Source organism: Nannospalax galili, unplaced genomic scaffold (genome assembly GCF_000622305.1).
Source record: "Nannospalax galili isolate Female #2095 unplaced genomic scaffold, S.galili_v1.0 scaffold685, whole genome shotgun sequence".
Lineage (NCBI taxonomy): Eukaryota > Metazoa > Chordata > Mammalia > Rodentia > Spalacidae > Nannospalax > Nannospalax galili.
Genome location: NW_008353482.1, coordinates 3,405,283 through 3,415,801, shown reverse-complemented (window position 1 = coordinate 3,415,801; position 10,519 = coordinate 3,405,283). Strand labels below are relative to the sequence as shown.

Below are 10,519 nucleotides of genomic sequence, written 5' to 3'. Positions count from 1 at the left end.
AGTATTTTATCTAGTGCTTGCAGAGGTCAAAAGAGGGTGTTGGATCCCTGGATGTGGAGGTAAGGACAGTTGTTAGCCGCCATGTGGGTACTGGGAACTGAAAACCTAGAAGAGCAGTTAGTGCTCCTAACTGCCGAGCCATCTCTCCAGGCCCACTCTACAGACTGTATAATTTTTAGCCTACAGATCCTGTCCATGTTTCATTGGGTGCATAGTTATCCCTTGATATCTCTAGGGGACAGGTTTCAGGACCTGTGTCAGGCATCAAAACCCAAAGATATAGGTGACTTGGGTCATTTACATAAAATAACACACTACTCACATGCATACTACACCCATGCATATCCTCCTGTATACTGCAAGTTATCTCTAGATTACTTATCAGACCTACGCAAATGTTTTTCTATTGTGTGGTCTGGAGACACACATGTTTTTAAACATATTATTTTGATCCACAGTTAGTTGAATGGACATATGTGGAACTCATGCATACAGAGGACAACTGCATACTTCTGTATTTCATTTTTTTGAAATGTGAACAATATTGGGTTTAGCATTTCTGTGTCTGGTGACCATTCTTATTGGGTGTGATTGACTGTGTGATGTAGATATGATTCACTGTATAAGTTGACTTGTCACTTGCTACCTTGCTGAACTTATTATATATTTTTCTTGTAGATTCTGGTTGGTTTTGATCTATTAAAATAACTATATAGCCGGGTGTGGTGGTACACGCCTGTAGTCCCAGCACTTGGGAGGCAGAGGCAGGCGGATCTCTGTGAGTTCAAGGCCAGCCATCCTGGTCTACATAGTGAGTTCCAGGACAGCTCAGGCTACAGGGAGACCCTGTCTCAAAAAGACAAAAAAAAAAAAAAAACCATATAGTCATAGGGATTAGATGCTGTCATAGGGGATCTACTACCCAGATTTTTTCCTAGCATCTTATAAATCAGTCTGTCATCTTAGGACTCTTTATCTAGAAAGCATGGCGCCAAATGTTTATCCTGTTAGATAAACATTTGAAAGAGACCTCCCTTCTGAAATGCCCTGGGTCTAAACTAAGTACAGGAACCTTCAAAAATGAAAGCGGGTATTTGCATTCTTCATAACACTGAAGGCCCAAGGGAACAGTGACATCTACTAATGAGAGTCATAAAATGTATGTGACATGTGCTAGATATATTCTTCTATATTAGTGAAGAAAAAACTAGTGGGTTTTTTTGGATGAAAAATTAGAAGTCCACTAGGATTATAAATGTCATAAAAACATAGACATACAACATAAACCTGGTGACAGTGAGCAAAAAGAGTCACCAGTCTTGGGCCAGAAGCTTTTCCTGTTTTGCCACAGTCATTTTATGTTTCTAGTATTTTATATAATATATTCAGAGCTAAGTCACATTTGCCTAGTCATGATTCTGTTGGGTTAGCACTGATGGAAGAGAATTGGAATCAAAAGGACTCAGAAATCATGAATGTAAGTTATTTAAAAATATGTATTTGGGCCAGGCATGGTGGCACATGCCTTTAATCCCAGCATTCAGGAGGTAGAGGCAGGCGGATCTCTGTGAGTTCAAGGCCGGCATGGTCTACATAGCTAGTTCCAGACAAGCTGGGGCTACAGGGAGACCCTGCCTCAAAAAGACAAAAAAGAAAAAAAATGTATATGGGGGATACTAGAAATTGCATATTCTAGGCAAGCATCTCCACTTATTCACATCTCCAGCCCTCTTTTTACTTTTTATTTTAAGACAGGTTTCCACTAAGTTGCCCAGACTTATTTTGAAAGACAGGCCTTGAACTTGGAATTGTTCTGCCTCAAGCCTCTTCCGTCGCTAAGAGTAGAGGCCTGTGCCACAAGGCCCAGATTATTCAAAGTAACTTTGATATACCACTGTATAGAGATGGAGTTTGGTTAGAGCTACTCACGATTTTTGGGTTTAAGGTTTTCTGTATGACAAAGTATTATTTGTTTTCTGTACACTCTCTTTATCTTTGAGTATTTGCCCAGTTATATCCTGGAACAAATTCCTGGAACTAGAATTGCAAAGTCCAAGGGAGTATGTATTTTAAGTGTTAATAGATCAGCCAGATTGTGTTATGGAAAGCTGCACCAACAAGTGAGGACCAGGACATTGTCACTCCTGATAACTTCTGTCACCCTTCCAGGCAACTGCCACCAGCCTTGGGTTTGAGCAACTTTTTATAGGTCTGTTTTCATGTGTAAATCTGAATTTGATTCACTTCTTTCTCTTGAAATGTTTTATTTTTATGGGCTTTTTTTCCTGGTAGATGTATAAGAAAAAGCACTTGTTAAATCAAGACATGAGATGATGTGTATGGCCAAGACCGTCCTAGTGTGGCGGGACTCTCACTTCCTGCTTCACTTTCCCCTTTGATGATGCAAGCGTACAACTTGCTATTGTCAGGCTCTCTTGTTTCCCTTTATGGTTTCTATCATCTCTACAAAGTCTCTGTTCAAAGGCCATAGAAGCATTGTCATGGATTTTCTTCTACTATTTTTATAGTACCTTAAAAGAGAGGGGTTGCTGGGTGTGGTGGCTAATCCTAGCACTCCTGAGGTAGAGGCAGGTGGATCTCTGTGAGATTGAGGTCAGCCTCGTCTACATAGTGAGTTGGAACATAGACAGTTGGGATCCAGGGTCTCCCTGCCTCCAAAAACAAAAATTAAAAGGCATGTGCGTGAGAGACAGAGATTAAATCTAAATCTTCTGAAGACTTGTGGCTTTTTTCATATAATGTATTTTGTACTATTATCTTTTTCAAATGGGCCACTAATTGTCACCAACTATTTATGGAAGAGGTGGCAGTAGTTAGGCAATCTTCCAATTGGCTCCACCTCTTGGCAGCCATGATCCTCTTCCCTAATGGGAGTGACCTGAGCTGCCCCATGAGCAGGCAGTGAATAATAAGTGGCAGGTGGCTCAAAAGCCTTGGCATGGGACAAGCTCATGGACACAGAGGAGACTGCAACACATGGACACCCGGGTCAGGCCCCTCAGAGAGAAAGGGAAGTTGCAAACCTTGAAGCCTCCCATTGCTGCTGGAATTCAGACTGCTGTGGCTAATCAAGCATCCCCCAATGCAGGCCATTCACCTTGAAGTATCTACCCGTGGAACAAGCCACAAAGTTGCTGATAATTGCAGGAGAGTATAGGGAGTACCTCTTACTTGGGGTCCTAGGTACATGCATCAAACAGCCTCTGGTCCACACCCCAGGGCTGCCAACCTGGGTGGGAAAGAGGCATCAGCAGAGACCTCACCAGCCTCACTGGCCCACAGTGGTGGTGCTCACAGTTTAGTGGTCATCCAAGTCCCATGGAGGGCTAGCATCAGCCTGCATGACCAGGCCACCCCAGATCCTGCTCTCTGCCAGCCAGGCTGGGGATTAACCCAGGGCCTCACACATGCTAGGCTAGTATTCCACCTCCGAGCTCCAAGCTGTACCCCAAACCCTGAGTTTGTATTTCTGACTTGTACCCAGGTAAGGGTAACACTGCTGCCCAGGGCCTACTTTGTAAACCAAGGCAAGCATCACATAGCTGGGTTTATGCTACCTAGCTGACCCAGGGGCTGCACTTACAGGTACCTTGGTTGACCTGGTATCTGGCCTCCAGGACCTGGTTGTGATGCCAGCTGTCCTTCAGGGTCCTGATTCTTCCCTGCATGGCCCCTGCTTGGTAAGCATCCTGATGACCAAAGAACTTGATTGCTAAGTTCAGTCTTTCAGCTTTCAGTATCTTCCTGCTCTTACGACTACAGAGTTTATGTGGATGGGGTTTGGAGGGCAGGTGCTATCCCTCCATCAGGGTGGTTTTGTGGTCACTTACTCTAACACTGTGCCCATATTTTCTTGCAGTGCCTGCCAGTAGCACAAGTCTCCCAACATCAGAAGGTGTCACCTCACTGGATCCAAGCCACCCATCCCCTGATGGCACTTTAGACACCCTACCACCCATGATACCTGCTCCAGGTCCTCACCAGATGTCTCCAGAGGCAGCAAGTGTGAGCACACAGGCACAACCAAGTCTTGGGCGTGTTGCCCGCTCAGCCAGTGACCCCACCTCCTGCACATCCAGTGAGGCAGGTATGGCTCACCTGTGTCCACAGGGTGTGCCCAACTTGCAGGGCAAGTGACCTCTGATAGTTGAGGCCCATCCCTGGGATCCTGGGGAGTGTGGTCTGTGTATTTGAGGCTCCTTAGCTAGGGGTAGAGGGTGGGAAGCCTTGAATCCCTGTGGTGTTCCCACAGAGGTGTCACTCTGGTAGGGGAAGGATTCAAGAGTTTATAGTAGTGAGATCCCACCAGGATCAGCAGCCCTGAGATGAACTGTGAGCTCTGCACTGCACTTATGTCCTTGGGTCCAGGTCAGAGAAAGAGACCACAGGTGAAGACAGTGTGGAGGTGGTGTGTCCTCTGTCCAGCATTTTGAAAGGTCTGAGTGCATTCTGGCAACATTTCATGGTGCCCTCAGCCAGAAGCTATGCGTCCCCTATGTGACTGGGAGTGGGCATGCCATGTTCTACAAGATCCCTGTGGCCAGCTACCCATGCACATGTCATGCCAGCCTCCTCAGGAGTCTTGATAGGAGGGTAGAAAGTATGTACTCCAACTTTGCTGTTATGGGGCATCATTTCTACCAGTGAATAACTGGCTAATGAGCCTCTGATTCTGACCCCATCAAAGTAGGGACTTTTCTAGATGTGGATTTGAAAGAACCCTGTAGAGAGCCTAGGGGTGCCTACACCAGCGTCACCTTAGTGGTCTTATGTGCCTGAAATCTAAGTAGCCTAGAGTCTGGCCATGCCAGGGAAGAGTCCAGTTCCTGGAAGGAGCCAGGCCAGCTACAGAACCCAGCTGCCTGGAAACATCATTCTGGTTGATACGTGTCAGATTTTGTGTCTGTAGATATTTTGGCTACATCTTCCCACCCTGCAGAGCACCCGTAGAGAAAGTTCTATCCAAACCTAAAAATCTCCAACTTTGTACCTTTACCCAAAGCAGCAGAGCTTCCCATCTTCCTGGCCCTAAGGGCCAGCACACAGGCCTCTGTATCCACTGCCTTTCACCAAGCTTTAAGAGAGGATCACACTTGCTTGAAGAGGTTTCTGTGATCCTCTGATGGCTTTCTGTGGCCTGACCCCTCAGTGGAATTCATACTTTTTGACTGACGACCTCAAGGATGAGATGAGGGAGAGGTGGTCACCATCCTTCTCTACAGCCCACCTGTCACTCCTGTCTCCTCTTGACCAGATCATATTTCCACATTCTTTCCATGTCCCTGGAGGGCCTCAGAAATGGAGGGTATTCCCAAGACAACTGTTGGGCTCCTGTGGGACCTGGGCCCCACCTGAGCCCATCTGGGCCTGTTTGGGCCTCACAAGCTGCAGGGTAGCTTCCTTTCATGAGCACATACTTCTTGTCTGGCATATAACACTGCTTCCCCCCAGGAAGCTGGTGGATTTTATTGATAGTTCCTTCTGTCCTTTCCAATGGAAACTACCCTTCTGGTTGAGGGGATGCCTCTACTACCTCACCTTGGTCCTTCAAGGTTAACACCATCTTCACTCCAGGCTGATGGAATGGAGGGACACAGGAAGATGCAGCACACCCAGATGCCTGCTCTGAAACCCAACTCCTAGCAGCCCATCTTGAGCACGCTTTGTATGTTTTTGATTTTGTTTGGCTCACAATTGTTTTCAAATCACCTCTTTTCCTTTGATATTTAGTCTCTACATCACGCTCTGCCATGGCTGCCTGTCATCACCAGCTCTCACCCCCTGGTGACCCAGACACCTGGAAAATGGACCAACGGACCAAGCCAGAGGCCTTACAAACCGTCTCCAAAGAGCGGCCACACTCCTTGGTGGAAAGCAGGGCCTATGCAGACACTAGGGTCTTGGTGGCTAAATTTTTGGAACACTCACACTTTGCCCTCCCTCCAGAGGTGCGACATGTGATGGGCACCATCTGCTCAGCAGTCACCTCGGAGGAGCCCCAGGTGGAGGAGGCCATCTTTGATCCTAACGTCCTGGACCAGCTATGAAGCAGCTTTAGGCCTGGATGTGGACACTGATGGACTTGGCAGTTGCACAGCCTGGTCTTTCAGGAAGCCACCATGCTAGATACAGAGAGGCTTTTGGCCTAGTGGGCAGAGAACAATGGGGACACCCAGGAGGCACTCCAGTGGCTTGGGTGGGGAACTGTTAACGCCTTCTCCCATCAGTTGGCTTCCTGGGGATGGTTTGCTCCCTGTCCTAGTATTTCAGAGATGTTTCTCTCATGTTATTAGTGAACTCTGGTTGTATCAGGGGTGCAGCCCTTCACTGATGAGTATGACAGGAATACCAGTCCAGTGACAGGTGACACTTGAGGAACATAAAGATACCACATCTTCCAAGCCAGCAGTGTTAAGGCAGGGTTCTCCTCTACCCTCAGTAGAGTTCAGTGTTAAATGATAATGGTGACAGCAGCAATGGGACCATTTCCCATGTGGCTGTATCACTCCACAATGAAACCTTTATCAAAATCAGACCTGTTATTTCCTTTAAAAGGAAATGGGTGATGTTAGCACATCCTAGGCCCACCTTTTTGCCCACTGGGCTATCCTGTCAATAAATCCACATTGAAGGCTCCATCATGACCCAGGGATCCCCAGGCAGCAGGAGGGTGTTGGAAGGATTCAAAATACCCCCCAACTCCTTGTGTCCCAAGCCTCCATCCATGGGCTGTCATCCCCACTTCCTTCCTGGGCCCCCTTTCCTTCAAGGTCCCCTATCCTTTAACTGGAACAGACAGTTGTTACTTATCTCTTAACAATATGGACCTCTCTCAGTCTCTGAGAGGGTTTCTCATCATGTCTGACCTCACTTGATTGCCCTGGGTGAGTGACAGCCTGGGCAAAGAGGCCTTTGTATCTGGAATGTGTACACCTTCTGCTAAGGCATGCCTCTCCTGACCCCGAGTTATCCCTCAAGCAACCCAGGTGGAAGCAGACACATCTGCATTAGAGGATGCAGACTGTCAGTCTTTTCTTCCTGAAAGAATGCCTAGTGCGGTGGACATGCAGAGGCAGGGAAGCTCAGCTTGGGGATAACCTGGGCACCCCTGACTTTCTTGACTGTTCCAGACTCTCATTTTCTGGCAACATCTACAGCAACTACTTCCCAACTATTGCTCTGAAGCAACAACACTGCCTGCAAGACCTTCCTGCAGAAATGGAAACATTCTCATCTGGTTCATCCAAAACAGTAGCCACATGAGGCCACTGAACCCATGTGATGGCATGTGGACCCCAATGTAGGCACAGAAGCCCTGAGTCTGTGGGCAGTGCCAAAGTGGGCCAGAGTGTGTCCACCATTGTTCAGTGCCCAACTGGTGGCCCCCCTCTGTTCTGTTCTCTGTGCCCTGTGCGTGTCTTCATCTACTTCCCTGTTCTGGCCCCCAAATTCCCTGTAGCTAATATGCTGGGGACCTCTGTGTGTTTAGAAGCTGGGGGAGGGGCTCCTGCCCACATATAGTGTGGGAATCCCCCAGCAGCAGTCAGCTGCTAATGCCCTAACGGCTTTACCAATTATGTAGGTTGTTGCCTTCTTGAGGTTAGAGAGTTGGAAAATATAAATCAGGCCATTTGATGGCAGCCTTGCCTTTTCCACAAGAGACAGAGTAGAGATGAATTTGTGAGCACTTTATTCAGACTATAAAATGGGAAATCTATTCTCTAATTTTTCTCAAGTTAAGACTTTGGAAGGTCCCCAGAGCGAGTCCCCTTGAAGGTGGAAATAATTGATGGTTTTTCAGAATGACCTCCCCTCAGCCTCCGAGTGAAGCACTTAGACCGCCATGCCTAGGCCTGGGCACCAGGCATTTATATCACCTCAGAGGCAAGGTGAAATGAGGCAGCTGCAGGGTTTCACCTTCAGGCAATGCCCCTAAGCAGAGCCTTTGGCTGGGCTGTACTTGCAGATCCAAACAAGCTGTAGTCCAAGGGCAGCCAGTACCCACCACACCCAGTCTGACTCATGTACTAGGGCATTTTCATAATGTAGCCATGGTGAGCATCCAATGGCAATAGATGGGGTTCTGTAGCCTTCACTACACCTCTCCAACAGTCCCTGTTTATCTTCCAAGTGGCACTCCTCCCTGGTTGTGCCTCCTGTCAAGTGCAGACTGACATTGGCACCTGGAAACCTTTGGTCCCGGATATTTTCAAGAGAGTGGCATGCCCACACCACTCTAGCTCAATTCTATGTTGGCTCTCCTAACAAGTTTATCTTATGGATAAAGAAATTATACAACTTCATGCCTCTGATCAAGTGAGAACCTCTGCCTCACAGAGCAAGGCTGTTAAGAGGTTCTGGTCTCTCCTCAGTCCACCTTCTCAGGGCCCTAAATGGCCCATGTGGACACTAGGAAGCCCCAAGCTCCAGGCTTCCAGGAAAGACCCCCAGAAGGCTGAGGTACTTGGTTGGAGCCACTAGACAATGTGCTTTCAATGTAACTTGTCTCCTCTGGGTCCTTTGGCCTGGTCTCAGTGGCTTTCTGATACTAGGAGCCCTAGGCAGCATGTGGGTTCCCTATCCAAGGGTCCAGGGGAAAGCTGGCCTCCTCCCCTTGCTTGCACACCCTTTCCTCCTGGAAGGTTTTCCCTGCTTCCTGTGCTGTATCTGAGATGGGCTGAGTGGTGATCATTTAGGAGGTGACTCTCTCACCCCAATCTGGCCAGGTCCTGGGCCCCCAGCCAAAAAAAGCCAGCACCTTCTAGGACACTGTCCTTTGATCCTGCCTGGGGCACATGAAGATGCTGATGTGCGCAAACTCTGGGCCTCAGCTCTACTGCAAATAAGGGGGCTTATTCACAGGACTCAAGATCTCCTTCCGAGGGAGGCAGTGATACACTTGAAATGCTTAGAAGGGCGTGCTCATTTCTGATGTTTTTTTCCTCCCCCTCTGCTGTATCAACTCACAGATGCTGCTGAGGCAGGATTTATAGGAAATTGTTTTCAGGCCACCAGAGACCTGTTTGTACAACTCGAAAGGTTGTATTTATTTAATGTACCTCAAGGTGTTTTAATAATGATCAGTGTTTTAATAAAAAGTATTTCTGGCCTCTGTGTCTCTGAGATCTAACTGGGACTGAGACAGGCTGAGAGCTGTATGCAAGGCCAAGAGCAGGGTCCTGGAGGGCCTGGGTTCAGGGGAGCAAAAGGCCCCCACTGCTGCCCACCAGAAGCTGTGGGCCGGGGATTAAGGTGAGAAGGTGTCTTAGTTTGTTTCTCTGCAGCAGAAACACAAACTAGGTCAGAAGGTAGTCCCCCGTGCTCACGGGTCCTGCCTACACCAACTAAAGCCCCAGCTGCCCTTCTGTGGACCTGACCCACAAGGACTTCTGGGAACATGGGCCTGTAGGTCAAAGATTTCCATTGTCTCTAAATTATGTGTTCCAGGGGTCTGGGGAGATGGCTCAGTAGGTAAAGTATTTGTTGTACAAGCATGAGGACCTGAGTTCGGATCACAAGCTCCCATGTAAAAAGCCAGGCAGGAAGGTATTGTAACCCCAGTGCTGGGGATCCCTGGGGCTTCTTGGCCAGCAAGCCTAGCCAAAATAGTGAACACCCAGAGGTTGGGTGAAAGACCTTGTCTCAAGAAATAAAGTGTAACGTGACAGAGAAAGATACTCAATGATAACCTCTGACCTCCACATGGATACAAACAGGCATGTGTGCTTGTACATAGGTGCATATACTACATACACATGCAATATGTACCAGTAGGTAGGCATCATGCCCCCATGTCATCCGGCCATGAGTTTATTTCTAGAGATGGGCCACAAGCTTGTTCAGGCACACAGGGACGTCCCCTTGTCCTGAGCAGCAGGCTCCCCGGCTCTAGCTTTCACCCTGGGATCTATTCTTTTCATTCCTCAATGATGGGGGCTACTAGCTCACATTTTGAAGAACCGTATTTGCTTTCAGTGCCTCAGCATGTTTGGAGAATAGGGAGATAGGTGGGAAAACTGTCCTGTTGTGTTTCTGATGGCATTCCCACTGTATATTCCCACTGTACGGTCTGGGGTTGGAGTTCATGGTGAAAGGCTCTTTCTTACCTACTCCTGAAGGCCCAATGTGAAGCGAACATAAAATTCAGGCCCTTCAGTTCTGCAGAATCCAAGGTCATGAAAGCTACTGGCCAGCAGCTCAAAGAGTAGGGCATGCTCTGCTGTGGCAGGCCAGAAAGATGCGTCCTGTTTGCTGAGGTTCCCACCCACCCCCCACCCCTCCAACCTCCTAATGAAAGCTCACGTTTACCTCATGGCCTTCCCAGGTCAGGCAACAGCAGGCCACTGAGCTAGGCACAATGCTACCCTGTTGACATTCTAGGTGGGCTTCAAGGGGCCCGGCAGGTATGCAGAAGGCGGGGGGTTGGCCAACCTTTCACACATTCACAGGCTTCTAAGGAAATAGGCCTGGAGAAGCCCAAGACTATTCGCTCCCTTAT

The 10,519-nt window shown here is 48.1% G+C and overlaps 1 protein-coding gene across 1 annotated transcript in view; it reads left to right on the top strand.

The window, feature by feature from the left end:
• Fam189a1 (family with sequence similarity 189 member A1) overlaps nt 1–9,125 on the top strand; it is a 530,618-nt gene extending 521,493 nt beyond the window's left edge. The window contains exons 9-10 of the mRNA XM_008850622.1: nt 3,881–4,108; nt 5,752–9,125. Coding sequence (XP_008848844.1) covers nt 3,881–4,108; nt 5,752–6,068 — 545 coding nt within the window. The 3' untranslated portion in view covers nt 6,069–9,125. The remainder of the gene's footprint in view (nt 1–3,880; nt 4,109–5,751) is intronic.
• Nucleotides 9,126–10,519: the final 1,394 nt, after the last annotated feature.